We start from the raw sequence: 20,629 nt of genomic DNA on the forward strand, positions 1-20,629 counted from the left end.
TAACCGACTGAGCCACCCAGGCGACCCAGGGTTCTTAGATTTTTCGTGTATCACTGGAGAATTAAACTTGCCTAAAATGTGTAATCACTTCCCAAACTGAAGCTTCTGAAACTATGTTTTAATTTTTTTCCCCGATGATGATAGAACATTTCCCTGGGGACTGTTAAGAGGCTTATGGGCTGTAAACTAAGGTAGGGTTTCTGCTCTGGGCAAGAACTGTGGTTCCTCTAATCCTGATGTCCGTCTCTAGAAATGCCATAGAGACAGCAAAGACAGGGACTGCCATCCACAATGCCAGAGCCAGCTACTTTCCATGCAGCCTCTTTTATGAATAAAATACAATGACATCATTGTAAAAACATGACCTTTTCTCTTATTGTGTTATTTTAGAACTTTCCTGGATTTATTAACATTTTAGCATGTATCCTCTCTCCTGTTAGAATTCCATAAATTTATAACTGTTTTTCCAAAATATCTTTAAGCCCTAGGATGTTAATTAAATCTCATTTTTATTTTGTTTTATTTTTTGTTTTTTTTTTAAGCTTACTTATTTTGAGAAAGAGAGAGCATGCATGTGTGCAATGGATGTGAGGGGGAGGGGCAATGAGAGAGGGAGAGAGAGAATCCCAAGCAGGTTCCTTGCCCAGCACAGAGCCTGACACAGGGTTCGATATGACAAGTGCAAGGTCACGACCTGAGCCAATATCAAGAGCTGGATATTCAACCAACTGAGCCACCCAGGTGCCCCTAAATCTCATTGGTAGAAATTTGTTTTATTGACCTTTCCATGCTCTTAAAAGCTCGAAGTCATAGTTTAACACTCTTTCCCTGCTTTGTTTTCTTTTCAGACTGGAGGTTTCAGATCTTTTTCATGTGTCCAATGTATTGGCACACATTTCAGCCTCATTCTTACATTTTTTTTTCTTTAAGTTACACCATTAGCACTGCTTTTGGTATGTCAGATGTGAACATAACATGAATTGGTCCAATATTTTAAATAATTGTACAAGACTCCTGTAATCTGTCCGGTGATTCCTCAAATTGTGTTTATCCTTTTTGTTATAATATTTATACACTTCAAATGCTTTCATAAAGCTTCTAAAACAACTTAAGGTCTTTATTTGAAGGAAGTAAGTATCTTTGAGCAATGGGATGTGGGAATAAAAGGATTCAGTCATTTCTCCTCCTTGAGAACATTATACACAAAAGATATCTAATCTTGTTTTCCAAATAACCAAAGTTTATCCCTGTCTTTCTCAATATCTAATTATTTATGGGGCATCCCTTCACCCCACTTAAGTGGATTTAAGAACAGTATGTTTATGAATTATTACAGCTTCATGTTACAGATATCTACATCCCTTCAGTCGATTAGAAGAATAGACTAATTCTGAAAATAAGCATTTGGGAGGATTGCTGTTCTAAATCCTAATACAGTAATTTACTCCAATAATTTTAATAAAGTATGAGAATATAACTATGTTAGGAAAAGCTGCCAAATGAAACATATTCCAAGTGAAATTTATGTAATACACATAAAATATGAATAAGTAGAATATTTCTAAAAGTATTTAAAATAAATGAAAGTTACCTTCTACAATAATTTTCTGGTTAGTAAAATGTTGTGTGGGCAGTTAGTCAGAACATATGTTTTGTATAAGGAGAAAGCTAGAAAATTAACTTTGTTGCCCGTATCAATTTGGTGCCAATCTCAAGGATTCATCCTGTAAGAAGAGAATTATTTGTAATCCTTAATTCAGCATAAATTCCTTCAGGTGTATTTTAGCTTTTTTCAGTAATCTTTCTAAACTTAATACTTTTGTATTTTGTAATCTTTCTAGACTTAATATTTTTTGTTTACAGAAATTTTATACTTTGCAACTTTACTGTTGTGTGAAATCTTAAATCTGCTTGACCTTCCAAAATCTTACATTATTGTTTTCAAAGATGCAAATAAAGTTTTAGTACTGGTGGAAACCAGGTGTAAGCCCCTTTGAGGCCTTTATCCATTAAGGAATATTGCAGAAATGTGTTGAAATCTCCCTCAAATTGTTTTAGAATGTCTTCCCCCCCCCCATTTTTTGAGAGAGAGACAGAGCATGTGGCAGGGGGAGGAGCAGAGAGAGAGGGAGACAGAATGCCAAGTAGGCCCTGTCCAAGCCCGACTTGGAGCTTGAACTCACACACTGTGAGATCATGACCTAAACCAAAACATAGAGCCCGATGCTTAACCGACTGAGCCACCCAGGCACCCCTAGAATCTATTTTTAAAGATACAGTTTCAGGGGCACCTGCGTGGTTCAGTTGGTTGAGCTTCCGACTTTGGCTCAGGTCCTGACCTCACTGTTCGTGACTTTGAGCCCCACATCAGGCTTTCTGAGGTCAGCACAGAGCCTGCTTCGGATCCTCTGTCCCTTTCTCTCTGTCCCTCCCCAACTTGTGCTCTCTCTCAAAACTAAATAAACATTATAAAATATAGTTTCGTAGATAATTTGCAGTTCTAGTTTTTAATCATGTCTTTTATTATTATTAATAACTATATTTTTGCTACTATACATTTTATTAATAAAATACTGTTATTGTTACTTTGCTATTGTTTTCTTCATAATTATATCAACTTCTATGATTAATATTATCTTCTAGACAAGCCCAGCAACATACATTGAACATTGCCTACCTCTTGTTGTTGACTCTTTGCATATATTAAGGAATTGAATAAATTGTACCTATTGCCCATTTCCCATTTTATGAAGTAGAAGCGAAGATTAGAGACAACTCCAGGTGATGACTCTTCAGTCACTGCCGAAGAAGGGAGGGACACATGAGGATCCCTCGGGACCCATGCTGCTCTCTGTCCATACTAGACCATCAACCTCTAAAGTATGGCTGTGTAGGCCTGTGACCTTAAATATGTCAAGACATATACTGTTGGAAATGGACTTTGGAGTGGGTCAGGTTTTTTTTAAGACCTACCTGAACCAGATTTATTAAATTTACTTATATGATTAGATTTCATCGTTTATTCACCTTGCAGCTTTAAAATTATGTCTGTAAGGAAAAAAGAGTCTCTGGCCAAGCTCTGAAATATGTGAAGTATTTTCAATTAACATATTTTTTTCAAATAAGGAAATTAGGAGCATTGGGTTACCTCTTTTTTTTTTTCTTTTTCAAGTTTTTATTTAAATTCCAGTTAGTTATCATACAGTGTAATAATGGTTTCAGGTGTAGGAGTTAGTGATTCATCACTTATGTTTAACACCTATAGCTCATCACCACACGTGCCCTCCTTAATACCCATCACCTGTTTAACCCATCCCCCAACCAACTCCCCTCCAGCAACCCTGTTTGTTCTCTACAGTTAAGAGTCTATTTTCTGGTTTGCCTCTCTCTCTTTCTTCCTCCTATGTTCATCTGTTAAAATCCATCATTTCTTAAATTCCACATAGGATTGAGATCATATGGTATTTTTCTTTCTCTGACAGACTTATTTTGCTTAGCATAATACTCTCTAGCTCCATCGTGTCATTGCAAATGGCAAGATTTCGTTCTTTTTGATGGCTGAGTAATATTCCATTGTATATATACCACATCGTCTTTTTCCATTCATCAGTTGTTGGACATTTGGGCTCTTTCCATAATTTGGCTAGTGTTGATAATGCTGCTATAAACATCAGGATGCATGTATCCCTTTGAGTTAGTATTTTTGCATGCTTGGGGTAAATACATAGTAGTACAATTGCCGGATCAGATTGTAGTTCTATTTTTAACTTTTGGAGGAACCTCCATACTGTTTTCCAGAGTGGATGCCCCAGTTTGCATTCCCACCAACAGTATAAGAGGTTTAGGTCTATCGATAGTTAGATCTTGTCAAAACTGACCTTGTTTGTAGCTTAAAAAAAACCATTGAGAAAATCCTTTATAGGGTTCCAATTTGTTGTGGCTAACAAAGCATAAGTGAGAGAAAAATGATCCATCCCTGTGAAATGTTTTCCTTTCCAAAGATATAGGTATATAAATACACTCATGGGTGCCCGTGTATTTGTGTTTGTAGGGGGGTGTGTTTTGTCATTTTGTACTCTGGAGATATTGGTTATGATGTTTTGGAAGTAATACTAACTATTTGATATATTTTTGCTTTATCAAAACATGAAATAAAGTTCAATTTTGCTGTAACATTATTATACAAATTATTCTTTCTTTTACTATTGTCATCATTTGCTCTGAATAATAGTCAATGGTCTTAATAGGAACCAAGACAATTCTTACGAATCGGGTTATGGTTACTTTTATTTCAATAGATAACTTTACTACTTTTGTTTGTGTTTGCGTAAAGTATATTTATACTTCATCCCTTCATTATGTATTATTATTGTTTAGTTTCTAAATGGCATATTAACATGATTACCAAATTAGTTGGTTGAGAGAAACAGCAGTGACATTTTAGTTTGAAACAGTGTCGGATTGCCTGAACTTGACTTCTGGATCGAATAATTCCCAGCAGTATATCATTGATTAATTGCTTCATTTTCTTTATTTGAGAATCCTCACCCTTTAATCAGGAATTATAATTAGAGCTACCTAATAAGATTATTGGTACAAATAAGTATGTTAAGAAAGGGTACTTAATGAGCATTGAATAAGTGTTAGTGATTTCTGTCTCTAAATTGCTCTTGAAAAGGATGCCACCCTAAAGTGGGATTAGTCTTGTCCACCAAGGCAGTACCTTTAATTTTCTTCAATATATGAAAGTCTTCTTGCTCATTTTCTGAATGACATGACTTTCTGGCAAATGTAAAAGCCTAGATATGTTTTACTTCTGTCCAAATAAGCATTTGAATGAGAGGTCCTTCCATCCCTGAAATCATAGGACACTCTTTCAACCAAGTGCTTAGAATTAAGGGAAATGGACTCATTTCTTTGATGATGAGCTGGAATTTGACTATCTTTATAACTCTTGAAGGTTACTTTTCTCTGGGTGTTGTATCAGTTCTATTACAACCATACACATTATAGACCGAGAAATCAAGAGTGTCCCGGAGACCAGAGATAAGGCCGGTACTCAATGGCAAATATGTACCAGCGACCATATCTTGTGTGGAAGCCATGAACAGGCACCTCTCTCTGTGCAATGGGGAGCTTTGGGGCATCCATTGCCTGGGCCATTGTTGCACAGTCAGCAGCAGAGATGGAAATATAGCCTTGGTCAGTTGAACACCAAGGCGATGCTCTTTCTCCACTATCTTCAGTTATAAGAATTTTCTTGAGGTCAGTAATCTTTTCGATCATTTGTGATTCCTGCAACTCATTGATCCATCTTCTCATATACCAGTAGTAGGAGGAGAAGAGACATGAAGTGCAGACAGATTCTTCAAAAAGGGTATTGTATGTAACAGGCAATTTCATTTTCAAGACTTGCTTAATATAACAATTCAAACAGTATGCATCCAACAGTACTCTCCTCTTAATATCCTCGCATAGAATTTGCAAATAATGTGAGGATCCTTGCATAATACAGGCATATCTCATTGTGCTTCGTTTTATATTGAGCTTTGTAGATGACATATTTTTTAGAAATGGAAAGTGTGGCAAGCTTGCACTGGGCAAGTCTACTGGTGCCATTTTTCCAACAGCATTTGCTCCTTTCATATCTCTGCGCCACGTTTTGATAATTCTCACAGTATTTCAAACTTTTCATTATTATTATATTTGTTATGGTGACCTTTGATCAGTGATCTCTGATGTTACTATTATAATATTGCTTTCATGCTTGCTAACATATCATTCATTCTGCAGCCCATTGACCAAGGAGTAATTTCAACTTTCAAGGCTTACTATTTAAGAAATACATTTAGTAACACTATAGCTGCCATACAAAGTGGTTCCTCTGATGGATCTGGGCAAAGTAAATTGAAAACCTTCTGGAAAGGATTCGCCATCCTGGATGCTATTAAGAACATTTGTAATTCACGGGAAGAGACCAAAGTATCAACATTAACAGGAGTTTGGAAGAAGTTGATTCTAACATTCAGGGATGACTTTGAGGGGGTTCAAGACTTCATCTGAGGAAGAAACTGCAGATGTGGTGGAAACAGCAAGAGAACTAGAATTTGAAGTGGAGCCTGAAGACATGACTGAATCGCTACAATCTCATGATAAAACTTGAATGGATGAGCAAAGAAAGCGGCTTCTTGACTTGGAAACCACTCCCGGTGAAGATGTCTTGAAGATAGTTGAAATGACAACAAAGGATTTAGACGATTACATAAACTTAACTGATAAAGTAGCAGCAGAGTTTGAGAGGACTGACCCCCATTTTGAAAGAAGTTCTACTGTGGGTAAAATGCTATTAAATAGCATCACATGCTACAGAGAAATTGTTCATGAAGAAAAAAGTCTATCAACGTGGTAAACTTTATTGCTATCTTATTTTAAGAACTTGCTACAGCCACCCCATCCTTAAGCAACCACTGCTCTGATCAGTTAGCAACCAACATTGAGGTGGGACCCTTCACAGTGAAAGCTCAGATGATGGCTAGCATGTTTCAGCAGTGAAGTCTTTTTATTAAGGCATGTCCATTTTTTTAGACATACTTCTATTTCATACTTGATAGACTATGCTATAGTGTAAACGCAACTTTATTATGCCCTGGGAAACCAAAACAGTCATTGACTTTCTTTATTGTGATACTCACTCTAGTGCAGTGGCCAAGAACTGAACCCGACAATATCTCCAGGGTGTATCTCTTTATAGACTTCAGCTCCTTGACTGAGGGATAAAAGGTGGATGAAACTGTAGTTGGCCAATATACTGAGTGTAAAATTATGTGAATATCATTAAATCACTAAAAATAATAAATTCACTTTTTCTCATTGGATGAAGAAGCGTTGTCCTTGTTACGTATTGTCCCTTTCTTCTTGGAAACAATTTAAGCTTTCACACACCAAAATGTGGGAGGGCAATGTGATCAGAGAGACAGCAGTCAGTCTGTCCATCCTTCCCAGCCATGCTCTCTTTTGTCTTCAGGCTCCAGTGTGACCTATGGTCCTCAAGGGCAGCATCCTAGGGTCCTGGTGACATGGAAGCATTGGGCTCCAGAATAGAAATGGGACTCAAGGTGAGCACAGAGCAGGTATGAGCTCACACGCCAGCCCAGTTTAGTTTCAGGACAGTAAATGACTGCACTGACCCTGCAGAGGGTACAGCCTTCCTCTCTGCAGTGAAATTCCTTCAGAATGACCCTAAACACAGCATGTACAAGCACAAAAAGTGAGAATTTAACAAATATTCAAACATAATTTTGTTTGCTGTGTCTCCTTCCCTATACTTCTGTTTCTCTGGGGAAAGGCTTTCAAATGAACAAAAGTCATAACCATCTAAACGTAAAATAAATTAACACAGAATATATGTATTAACTGATCTGATAATTTGAGAGCTAATACAATAAATTCTGTATAATAGAACAATTATAGGCATTAACTAAGAGTCTGACCAATCCGCAGAAATAAAAATCATTTTGGACCAAAAAATACTTGCATGCTTTATATTTACATAAAATCAGAGTTATGAAGGTTATATGGTTGTATTTTATTGACATACAAACACAGACTGACACCATGAATATTACAAGTTATATGTTAAATGACAGGGATAGAAAAGAATTACATACCATAAGAGAGAGAAATGTTTAATTCCACATATAAATGATGGCTCTGAGTTATGCCATGCTCAATTGCTTTCATAACATCTGTTTTCCAACAATGTTATGTATATTAAAACATTTCATTAGCATGCGTTTATATGTATACACGTTTATATACATATGCAGTATTTTATATAGTTTAAATTATGCATTGATATATATACTTATATATATATATCATATATATCCTGTTTTCTATTCGACAGAAATGTGTCAAAATGACAATAATGCTCTTTTTATATATGTGAAAGGAAATCTATTCTTAGAATATGTTTCGATGTTTGCGTTCTTATGTCCAATAATGAGAAAGGACCAAACATTACTCAGAATGATCCAGTAATGCTAATAGTTCTTCATGGACTCTCATTTCTTAGATATTCCCAACGAATGGCCAATTTCATTGCTTTAAATCTCATATGTATACCAATAATCATGAAGTTGCTGAGGGCTCCCTCTAAATGCCCCAAATGAGGGCATGTACTGCCTTTGAGATGCCTCCACACGGATGTCTGATGGACATCTCGAACTCATCTTCTCCCACTCTCCAAGTGCCCACCTCAGCCAATGGCCATGCTAACTTTGGCATTCTAGTTGCTCACTTTCAAGAACTTGGCATCAGCCTGAAGGCTCTTTCTGTCATAGCCTTATCTGATGAACAAAATATACCCTAAATGGCTGTTACAACCTTGGTCACTCTCATGTCTCACCTATGTTAAACTTATCTTTTTTTTTTTTTTTTTTGCCTGTTTTCCAAACTTAACACCTGGCTCCTTGTAAGCTTTCAACTTGGCTCACAGTAAAATCCAAAGTTTCCACAACGACTCCAGGGCACTATAAGATCTCCCACGTATTTCCTTCAGACTTCCCACCTGTCTGCCCTAGTCTCCTGCTACCTGCCACTAACTCCCTCCAAGGCTACCATGATGTTTGGGCACACATCAGCCTCAAGTTTTTTGAGGCTGTTGCCATCCTATCCGAATATCTTAAATAGTGTGCTCTTTTACTTTATGCCTCTCTTCAAATGTCACCTCGTTAAAGAGCTCTTTTTTTTAAATAATTCTGTATATATCGCTTCTCGGCCTTTTGGCTAAGATCAAGTGTAAATAATTCTGTATAAATGACAATGCCCCCTGCAGTTCCCATTGCCAAATGCTTTTAATAGACTTTATCAGCATCTCGCACGTTATGGTTAAGCATTTTCTTGTTTGCTGTAGAATTTGTCTCATCCACACTCAAAACAAATTTTCATGAGGCAGAGAGGTCACCTGTTTTGCTCAGAGGAATGTCTCCACACCGGGGCAGTGCCTGGCACATAGCAGGCATGCCATATTGTTTTGGTTGAATGTCGGCTGAATATCTACTATGGGCATTGGTGTAGGCCATGGGTAAAATGTGTTCTGAGACAGCAGTGTGTATGTACAATATGGAACTCGTTTCAGAAAGTTGAAAGTTATTTGTGTTGTTGAAAAGAAAACGCAATAGAAAATTAAAAAAAAAAAGCATCTAACGGGACTGAGATGGAAATAGAACGCTGTTTGATCTTGAGCTGCTCGTTAGAAAAGAGCACAGAAGCTAGGAGTAAGATTCTATTATCTATACTCGTGAGTATTAATTGAGGAGTTTGGCCTCAAAACGTCCCCTTCATCTGACACAATGAGCAGGATTAATTGAACACATTTTAGGAGAGGTTTGCTAGGCAGGTACCATTTCCCACAATGATCTGCACCTTTTTACATCTCCCCAGTCATGGCAGTAATACAGCATACTAGCCCATATACACAGAAATGTCATTTTAGGTGAACAGGTAGTTCCCTTTGTATCTCATGTTGGTCAGATCCATCCGAGTCCATTCTGGCTACTTGATGGCTTTTACTACTTGCGGGATTACGAAACAGTTGGAGAGGTTGTAGTGGAGAGATACTCTGATAATCAAATAGCTAAGACATAGCACATATAAGGAAAGGTAAAATAATTTGCATCACTTGGTTTCAAAAAGGAAAAGCTGAGAGGTGACTTGACGATTGTCCTCAAGGATATAAAGGTTACTTTTTAAAAAGGCGGGACCACCTGATTTGGATCATGTCTGAAGAAAGGTGAAGAATAAATTAGTATAAATTGCGGTGTGAGGGATTCCGTGTGGAAAAAAGGAATACTAGGAGATTGAGAGAGGATCTCTACATCCCAAGTATTAAAGGCCAAGAATCAGAATCTCATTCTTTGAAGATATTTCAAAGTGGGATGGTTTGGATTGTTTTTTGAAGGCAAGACCAAGTGACCAGCCACAATTCCTACTGTTTAGGACCCTAGGATGTCCACATTTACAGTAACAAGTAATACATCCCCCCCCCAAAAAAAAGCATTTTCTCCAGAAAACCATACACTCTTCCAATGGAAGCATGGAGCATGGCTCTTTTTAGTGTGGTGCAGTTGTCCTCAGAAGTGGAATATTAGAATCGAAATGTGGAAGATGAATCTTATAACTATTAATTAAAACATTAATCTCAACAGGTAATTTGGAAAGCCATCTCTTTTAATAATATTATAAGGAATTAACTACATTGCGTTGGGTGTCTCTTGCTTGTTTGTTTTTCTGGTTCTAGTCATTGTAATTGATGGTAGTAAGTTTTCTACGTATTTCAATAACAGTCTTAGGGAAAATGCTGATATCAATCAAAATGGTAATGAAAACTGTTTCAAGTATATTAAATAAGAAATCAAGTATGCAAATCAAATACAAGGATTAAAAGTTTCCTTTGATAATTATACACTGTTTACATACCATCCGCTTTTTAAAAATATTATCATAGGGACGCCTGGGTGGCTCAGTCAGTTAGGCATCTGACTTCTGTTCAGGTCATGATCTCACGGCTTGAGGGTTCAAGCCCCGTGTCAGGCTTGTGCTGACAGCTCGGAGCCCGGAGACTGCTTCAGATTCTGTATCTCCCTTCCCCTGCTCACACTCTCTCCCTCTCAAAAATAAATATTAAAAAAAATTAAAAACATTATCATAGAAAAACCCATTTTCTCTTTGAAGGTGCACAGCATTTTTTTTCTACATGGGCTAATTGTGTTTCCTGGAGCTCTCCCTTTTTTTCTTCAAATAGGGCTCTGCTTCCCTAAATTTCCTTTAGAAAGCTAAATCTCCTACATATTAAGCCAAAGAATGAGATTAAGTCCTGCAGTGTGGATAGATTTAAACAGGAGGATGCTTATAAATGCTGGGACTGAGGGGCAGGTAGCAGAACAGGAAGTTGCTGGGGTGATGTATCCCTGATAAAAGAGCCTTGGAGAAAAACAACCTTGGTTTTGCTCCAAGAGAACAATTAATGTATTTGCATCTGAATCAGGTTAATTCCAGTGCTGAGTAGGGATCCTGCTAGGGAGAACTTTGTCCTTTGAGACTGCACTCTGCTGGGGTCATGGTGGTCTGGGTTAATGTGTCCAACACCTACCTTATTTAAGCTACTCCTTCCCCCACATATATTTCTGAACCTAAGAATCCTAATCTTAGAACACGTATTCTAAGGCCAATAATCAGAAAAAGATTGTGAATAGTGAGTGTATTTTTTAAAAACATATTTTACCTCTATGCCCTAGAATTGTTACCAACCCAAGTTCAATTGCTTGCTGCTTGAAAGCCAATATTCGAAAGTCAAGTGTTGGTTGGAAAGGAAAGATTGTTTAACTCAAGAGGCCTGGGGAGAAGGCAGACTGATGTCTAAAGATTGTCTCCCATGTTCCAGGCTAGGAGGGGAAGAGATATTTAAAGAGGAAATTCAGGGTAAGAGATTACATGCATATTGATGAAAAGGGTGGGGAAACATGATTATTCATGAGGAAAGATGGAACATGTGCATTGAACACACATATATGTAACATACACCCTCATTCACTTTGGGATAGACACTTAACATCAGAACAAGGCAAACTCCAGCCCTTAACATCAGGAGGTTGTCTTCGGACAAGGAGAGGGTATAAGGGGGATGGAGTCTTGGGTAGGGTGTTTTTTGTGCATAGTCTGGAACCACATCAGTTAGCCTTGAGTCCAGGCTTCTGCAGAGACAGCTAGTGGGTTTGCTAGTGGGGGTCTGAAAAGAGACAATAGCTGATGAGGGAGAAACAATTCTCTGAGAAACCAGCTTTAAACTTTCTGCTGGCTTCCACCTCATTAACCCCATGGGGTATGGTTTCAGAATCTCTGAATTTTCTTATGTATACTTGCTTAAGTTATTTGACCTTTCCCAGCCTTAATTTTCCTAAATATAAGAGGGATAATGGAATAATGTCTATAAAATGATTTGATAACATATGTAATATATTTCAAATGGCAAATATTATTAACAGGAACAATAAATGAATATCCATAAGGATCAGGGTTAATTAACGTTTAGGAAGCTATTTTAAACTGGATCAGAATTCACACACCTGTATGGGCACATATACATAGAGCATACACACATATCTAGAGAACAGTGACTCACGTTTGCCTATATAATAAACAATTCTGGCAAACATGTTTCCCTCTCAGTATGAATATGGTAGTTAATTTTGTTAGAAAACGAAGCCTTCCTGACTCTCCTTATATATCTCACCTTGTGTCATAGCAATATTACACTGTATTACAGAGAAATATGTGTGCATGTGTGGGTGTGCATGTGTGTGTATACATGTGAGTGTGTGTATACTAGAGTGTACATAGGATCTGGGTCTGATCTATTCCAGATTTTTAGTAATAGTTAACATTAGTGATGGCTAATATTGTGATTAGTGATATTACATGATATTAATGATATTATGGAGTACTTAATATAATATGTCCCCATTACTTTCCTAAGCGATATACATGTATCACTCATTTAATCTTTACAGGAACCTTGAAGCAGGTATTATCATCTTTTTAAAATGCCTGAGCTGATTCTCAGGGAGGTGAAAAGAAGTGGTAAAATTGACATTCATATTTGAGCTAACTCCCAAACTGATGAAATCATAATCCCTAAGTCCAAACAGGTCAAAACTGGGGGGAGTGACCAGTATGTCTAAGACCTAGCTCCTTCCTCAGGGGAATAAGGATGGAAGCCTATTTTGATGGATTATTATACAGATTAATTTAGAGAGTACATGAAGACTATGCATTGTGGGTTTTTTTTCCTGAAATTTGTTATTATGTCCATTTATATCAGCAATTCCAATTGCCTAAGAAGAGTAAGGAAATTTAAAGTTTTATTCCTTCTTTTGCCAGATAATGCAACTAAAATTTTTAAAAAAATGAATTGGTATATATATATATATATATATATATATATATATACACACACACACATACATATATATATATATATATACATATACATATATATATAGAGAGAGAGAGAATGTTCACTTGGTTTGATTTTTGGTGTCTAAAACATCTTGAGTTTTATTTTAAATCATTTTAAAACTAACAATTGTAAATACTAACTTCAATTACTTTTTTCAGAAGTTCAACTTCAGTACTTTTTCAGATCATGAGATTTACCTGTGAATATATAAGTAATAATAAAAAGATAGGTGGTGTTCAAAATAATTACTCTGACAGACATTAGGTGATATTTTAATAGAAAAGTAAGTTTTTATATTTGGTATCTGACATAGCCATAAAAAATGGAAATATTTAAATTCATGTATATTACCTTCACTTACTTCTGATGTATTCCTACATAAAGAAAATGAAAGTTATGTAATTATTGTTACTATAACTTAAAACAAAGTTATTTTTCCATATTGGTCATATTGACTAAATAATACACAAATGTCATTTTTCTTCTGGAATATATAGAATCAGAATTACAATATTGCGAGTGAAGTTGCCAACTTCCTCTTTTACAAAATCCAATACAGGAGAATATTCCTAACAATATTTTGATTTATATAAAAATTTTCACTGCACAGCAATGTTAAGAATAATACTGTCATAAAAATGAAAATGGTATTGGGGCGTCTGGGTGGCTCAGTTGGTTAAGTGTCCAACACTTAACTGTCCAGCTCAGGTTTCACGGGTTAGTGAGATCAAGTCCTGCATCGGGCTCTATGCTGACAGCATGGAGGCTGCCTAGAATCCTCTCTCTCTCTGCCCCTCCCCAGTCCGAGCATCTCTCTCTCTCTCTCATAAATAAGCTTAAAAAAATGAAATAGTTCTCTCTCTCTCTCTCTCTCTCTCATAAATAAGCTTAAAAAAATGAAATAGTATTGTAATGTTATTAAAACTATCACATTTAGATAGTTGTTATGTAGATTTTATTATGTAGATTTAATAAGTGCCTTTAGGGAATCAATCATTCTTGAAAATCTAATTTAAAATCAATTGGCAAAATTTAATTCCGAAGGTATGTTTTTCGTTCTCACTTTTAGATATTAGAATAGTCACAAAAAATTGGAAATTATTATTTGTAGCTGAAGAACCCTTTCTGGGCCTGCTTTTCTTGTTTCATTAAAAATTACATTTTTGTTTGTTTTAAATACTCATGCCTGATGATTGAATGATTTTCTGATTCACTATAAGTCCAAGTAAAGGAAGCAGTAGCAAACACAGCAGTCAAAAACATATTAAGTCACATAGTTTATAAATTAATTTATATTTAATATAATAATGCAAAAACATCCTTCATCTGCCTATTCTTTTCTCATTTCTATTTTTAATTCCACAAATGTCATTAACTTGAAGAAAAAAAATCTATTATTAGAGCAATGATAAGTCTAACTGGAAAAGTGTGAAACAAGTAACTTGCCATATTAGCAAGTATTGGATGGAATGATTATAGCTTGAAGGAGAGAAGAAACCATATTGATAGATGTAGAAATTTTGCCATAGGGATAACGCACTGATTTTTGGCACCTTTCTTCTGCCTTTAACCTTACATGTTTTAAATACGATAGAAAGTTAGGATGCCTAGGTGGCCTAGTCAGTTAAGCGTCCAACTTCGGCTCAGGTCACGATCTCTCAGTTTGTGAGTTCTAGCCCTGCGTCGGGCTCTGAGCTGACAGCTCAGGGCCTGGAGCCTCCTTCAGATTCTGTGTCTCCCTCTCTCTCTGCCCTTCCCTGCTTACACCGTGACTTACTCTTTTTCTCAAAAATAAATACACATTAAAAATTTTTTAAAAAATACAATAGAAAGTTTATGGCTAGCTATGTCTACCATCTTAATAATTATTATTCTAAACACATAGTTTGTTTTTCTTTTTAGTAAAAAAACCACTTTGGTTATACCACTGACCTCTGAACGTCTTAGAAAAGCATCTACGTTAATAGCAAACATATCTGTAATGTGTTGTTTCTCTGTAATATTGTTTTGTGAACCTGAGACAAGCCGTAAGAAGGACAGCGTTTGGTGATTAGTGAGCAGAAAGTGTCCAGAAGACTTGGAATAAATCCAAAAAATGAGGGGATACTTCCGGAGAAGTCGCAAATGAGACCAATGCACAAAAATAGCGTCCGTGATTTGTGTAGCTATTATTTTATTACCATTCTTTAAATGACACTTTCCAATGAGCAAGAAATATCATGGAGGCTACTCTTTCTACTGGGGCCAAACTCACCCTGACCAAAGATAAACAGAGAGCGTACAGAGAGCAAATTAAAGAAGTAGAGATTAGGGAACAGCGTATATATTTACTTTATTGAGTATCAGCACTAGTAATAGAAATTTCTAATGTTAATTCAGAACTACCCTATGTCAGAAACAATGCTAAGATTTATACGCGCATGTTCCTTTTTCCATCTTCTGTCTCTCTTGCTCTTCTCTATCGAAAGCAGCGGATTCCGCCTCTTGCGTTCTCACAGCGCAGGCAGTCATTTGAACGAATGTCTTAGCAGGAGGACCCGAGACCATTCAGGCTTGCAACGGATTGCCCTTGCATGGGTCTCTAAGTCCTTGATGATGAGACATTCTTCCCGGAACAAAACTTTCTCCTTCCTACTTTCGAGAATGATTTATTGCTCCCATTCCAGTTCCTTAAGCACTTTAGCTGCATAGCACTGTCATGATGCTTTTTATTATTTTTATATATTTGTCTCCCTCAGGAAACTGTGACCTGAGTGCCTGGGTGCCCACAGGGGCTGTAGTGTAAGTCACCATGTGAGGAGTGCCTTATAAATAGCAATGACCAATGACCGCAAGTGTTCCCAGATGTTGAACTTCTATTTGCAGAGTCGAACAGAGAACTCTCTGTCTTTGAGAGCTCTAGTGCTGGGTCAATTTAACAGGAGATGCTAAACCAAGTTTTCAAAGAGTAAAGTAGTTAAGCTGCCAAGAAAACAGAAAAATCTTAAATGAAGGTTATTTTAAGATTTCATGGCAACGTAGAGGAAGGAAAAATGTCAACAGTTTTCTGGCTCTTAATGACACTGATTATTTTAGGTTACAATTTTATATAACAAAGAAAGTTAAGACCTCTTGAATAAGCCATAAAATTGGCAAGGTTTCCAGAAATCCTGCAGTATTTGGTTACAGTTTTTGTGCCAATGTTGCCAATTAAATAAGTAATATAGAAGTTGAAATATTTACAGGATAAATAAAGGATTTGCTATTTTTTTAAACATGGTAGCTTGTCATTACACTTACATTAAAGTCCAGAATTCATGACCTGTTTCAGCAATGGCTCTCGACCTCTCTTTCACCTGCTGTCTGGATTTCTGGAATGCCGTGAGGCTGTTGCTTCAATGCCTGTGCCAACACCAATACCTTGCCAATACCTTGGTTAAAGGCCTCTTCCCGCCCATCAACCTTCAATCTTCCACGTGTCTTTCAGCCACTGCTTAAAATTTACATCCTAGAGGATATTTTCCTGACTCACCAATCCACTTTGGTGTGAACTGCATTCCTACTCTCCATAACAGCACTTATAAGGATCCGTCCCGACCTATTTACTTGTAGAGTAATTTACTTAATATCTGTCTTTGTCACTCCAGTAGACATTGTAAGCACCGAATGATGGGGGAAAAAAAGTACCTTACAATAGCTTATCACTGGACTATGTTTTTGAAGATATGTTTTCATTTTTTTCACCTTAAGATAGTATAAGAAAATCAGTAAATACAAAGAGAATGTAACTTTCTTTAAGTTCCTGAGCATCTCCTGGCAGCAGTTATCAAAGCTAAATTCTACAACCAGAAGCAACTGCTGTTCATTCACTCTCCTCTCATATTTTAAGCATCCAAATAGGAAAAAAAAGAAAACTGAGTTTATTGATAAGATAGTTATTAGTTTGAAAACACTTGCCAGAGCAGAGAATTCCTTCTAACATTTGTGAGTGTTTAATGATACCTTTATATAGTTATGTATAAGAAATGGTGAAAGACCCCAGTGACTACGCTTTGGCCATTTTCAGCACACTCCACATGTAATTCAGAGGCCATATCTGACATATTGCTTGGGATTACCCTATTTCATCAATTCTTAGCCGCATTTTCTTTTAATATCTCTGAAACTGACATACACATCGATAGCTGAACACAGTTGAAAACGTCTAACAAGACCAAGAAATTGCCACGTCACAGTCTTCTTGACTTAATAAAATATAGTTACATAAGTAAGGTAAATATGTATTTTTTAAAAGCGATCCATTTTTTTTAGACAACCTAGACTCATTGTTTCCATTTCTCGTGTAGATATGGTCATGTGGCTTTAAGGGCTAAAGAAATCAACTCAACAGAAAACGTCCTGCTTGCTAACCTTTCTAAAATTTGCAAACCTACCGATAAGCATTAACTTCATCGTCTCGACAGCTCTGTAAGGGAAAAAGAAATGAGGGTTGTGTGTCATCACTTCGTACAGTCTAAACTGAACTCATGTGTTAAATGCTTTGCAAGTTATGTTGCTGGTAAGCATAGAAGCCAGCCATCCTCACTTTGGTTTCATGCGATGCTTCAGTGTTGATAACGAGGAGAAATACATTAGTTGTGGACTTTGAGGTGTGGAGTTTAGGCTGCTATGACCATTTTTAAAGTTTATTTATTTTTGACAGAGAGGGAGAGAGAGACAGAGCATGAGTAGGGGAGGGGCAGAGAGAGGGAGACACAGAATGTGAAGCAAGCTCCAGGCTCTGAGCCGTCAGCACAGAGCCCGATGTGGGGCTCGAACTCTCAGACTGCGCGATCACGACCTGAGCCGAGGTCGGACGCTTAATCGACTGAGCCACCCAGGCGCCCCTGCTATGACCATTTTTAAGGAAGATGTAGTGTCATCCGTATGACCTTGGCGTCTCCACCGTGCATTAGTCAACATTGATTCGAGGTATGGCCATGTCAGCAATATGGATTGATGTATGCCAGCCTGTGTAACTCCAGGTTTCCATCAGGACAGTGACCTGCTGGACCAGCGGAAACACTGCTTCACTGTGCAGTCTGAGTCTGGAGAAGACCTCTACTTCTCTGTGGAGTTGGACTCTGACCTCGCCCAGTGGGAACGAGCCTTCCAAACAGCAACCTTTCTGGAAGTGGAACGGATACAGGTGAGAGCCTGGGAAATTTTAGGACCTGTGCCTCCCAACAATGAATGACTGCTCCCCTAGAGTTTAAATCTCAGATAGAAAATGCTGTGACTTTTCTTAAGTTTTGACAAAGCCACCTCCTCTTCTCCCATCGTGACCATTAGCCTGAATGGTTTCATTCACTCCTAATGCTCTTTCTTTCTAGAAATAATTTCCTTCATCTCCACCTTCAAAACCACACAGGGAATTTGAGACATGTTTTCAGAGGTCACGTCATCGTGAAAATTTTCCTGATTTCCAGCCCGTTCTGCTCATTACCACTATTCCCACAACAGTCCCGTTCAAACCCGTCCCACACGTGCACAGCAATATCACTTTTCTGTGTGTGTGCGCTTGTCTGTTTTCCTAGGTCTGCTCACACTCTATCTTGTATTGGGGCGATGTATGCTTGCCATTCCCCACACTAACTTACAGGTTGCTTGGGATTATTTTATTCATTTACCAACTGGATACAGTGCCTTTTGTACATCACAAGTATTCAGCAGATATTTATTAAGCTGTATTTCTTAAGTGTGAAGTTATATCTAGATCAAACTTCATAGAGCCTTCAGCCCCTACAATTCATGGGACCATGAGATAGAAGAGGCTCCCAAATATGGGTCCTGTGGCTGAGGTCTGACAGAAACCAAGGTCAAAACTGAGCAATTGTGATGTGCTTGCCACATGCAAATGGGCCCATAGAGCCAGGACCTAAATAGACACACGGACACTTAATTTCGAAAACAAATCTCTAATGATGAGAATATGGCACTGACTCTCCTGGAATGCTTGTCTATATTAGGAGACTTGGTTGCATATTTTTGCAACACATTGAGCTGATCTGTAACATGTATTAATTTCCTTTATTTCTGACTATAACCTTCTATATTGAACATATCAGTTTGCACTAGTGTGACATGACAATCAGGGGAAAAGGACAGGGAGAAGACTCAAATTTCACTTGTTTCTTTGCTCAGTTGACCCTTTCTAACAGCTCTGCTGATCTGCACGTCTCTTAAGATATTAATGTAACTGAGGAATATTGTTTAAATAAGTTAGCTATATAGAACCTCAATTCAATACATAGTTCAATATTAAAAACGGAAAGATGAAAAACCTTCTACATTATTTTATTTCAAGTATCAACACCTAAGATCATTTTGAGCACTAAAATATGTTGGTCGAATAGGAGTTGACGTTTTTGTTATTCATAATGATACTTTTAAGCTTCCCTAATTGTCATTCTCCCAGAATATTACACTTCACTTGCAAACAACTACATGGACATTATCTATCTAATGGTCTCAATTCAAGATTTCATTTTAAGTCCCCTGGTGTTTAGAAATGAGATAACATTATGATGTTTTGATGTAATATAATACTGTTTTGTTTTTTTGTTTTTGTTTTTTTTTTTTTTTTGGTTCTGGGCTGCATATTCTCTAAGGTAATGTCCTGAGCAATGCATTTCTTTGCACCGTCTCACTATACCATTCACTTGCACATAGCAAGTGAAAAGTAAAATATTTAATGCTTTGAAATGCCTGGGTGGCTCAGTTGGTTGAGAATCCCACTTCAGCTCAGGTCATGATCTCATGGTTCCTGAGTTCGAGCCCTGCATTGGGCTCTGTGATGACAGCTTAGAGCCTGGAGCCTGCTTCGGATTCTTCTCCCTCTCTCTCTCTGCCCCTCCCCCACTCTCTCCCTCTCTCCTCTCTCAAAAATGAATAAACATTCAAAAAAAAATTAGCACCTTGTTAGCTTTTGTTAGCCCCCAAATGGGGCTCTATCCCATGATCCTGAGATCATGACCTGAGCTGAAATCAAGAGTTAGATGCTCAGGTGCCCTTAAAATGGAACTTTTAATGAAAGAGCATGTGACTTACAAAATTGATTTTCTTTAATTATTATTACATGTTTTATCCAGCTATAGACATTTAGCTGTCATCCAAAAGGACATATTAAAAAATATTTTATGTGTGATATATGTTCAAATATTGTGTAATAATATATAATTGTGTAAAAATCTTTCAAATGTTGCAAATTACCCCTGAAAAGTATAATTTTCCAGTTTTTTCTAACTATAATTCAATTTTCATTATAAAATAAATAGAAATTAAACAATAAATCAAGTGTTATGTTATTAAAACATTAATTATATTCATTATATATATTTATTAAAAGATTATAAATTATAGAATTAAACTTTAGTGAGTCTCAATTTATATATCTGTTTCAAATTAATGGTTATTGATGAATTGGTTCTATTCGTAATTTTGAACTTAATGAGATAAATTTTCATGTTCTGTACTGAAGGTGTTTTCACCTGACATATTCTTTTATAGCAATTGAAAATAGAGAACAATTATGTCTAAATTAGAGGGAATGAGATAGCCTTGAACATTTCTTTTTAAAGATTTTTTAAATGT

General features: G+C 36.9%; 1 protein-coding gene across 2 annotated transcripts in view; it reads left to right on the forward strand.

Moving 5' to 3' along the window:
- The window catches only part of SNTG1 (syntrophin gamma 1), a 333,569-nt gene that overhangs the window by 260,685 nt on the left and 52,255 nt on the right, over positions 1 to 20,629 (forward strand). For both annotated transcript variants that reach the window (XM_047073716.1, XM_047073717.1), the window contains exon 14: positions 18,033 to 18,185. In XM_047073716.1, the coding sequence (XP_046929672.1) occupies positions 18,033 to 18,185 (153 nt within the window). The remainder of the gene's footprint in view (positions 1 to 18,032; positions 18,186 to 20,629) is intronic.

The sequence above is a fragment of the Lynx rufus genome, unplaced genomic scaffold (assembly GCF_022079265.1).
Source record: "Lynx rufus isolate CCGP_SWC_20201006 ecotype Redwood Valley unplaced genomic scaffold, mLynRuf1.p SCAF_12, whole genome shotgun sequence".
Lineage (NCBI taxonomy): Eukaryota > Metazoa > Chordata > Mammalia > Carnivora > Felidae > Lynx > Lynx rufus.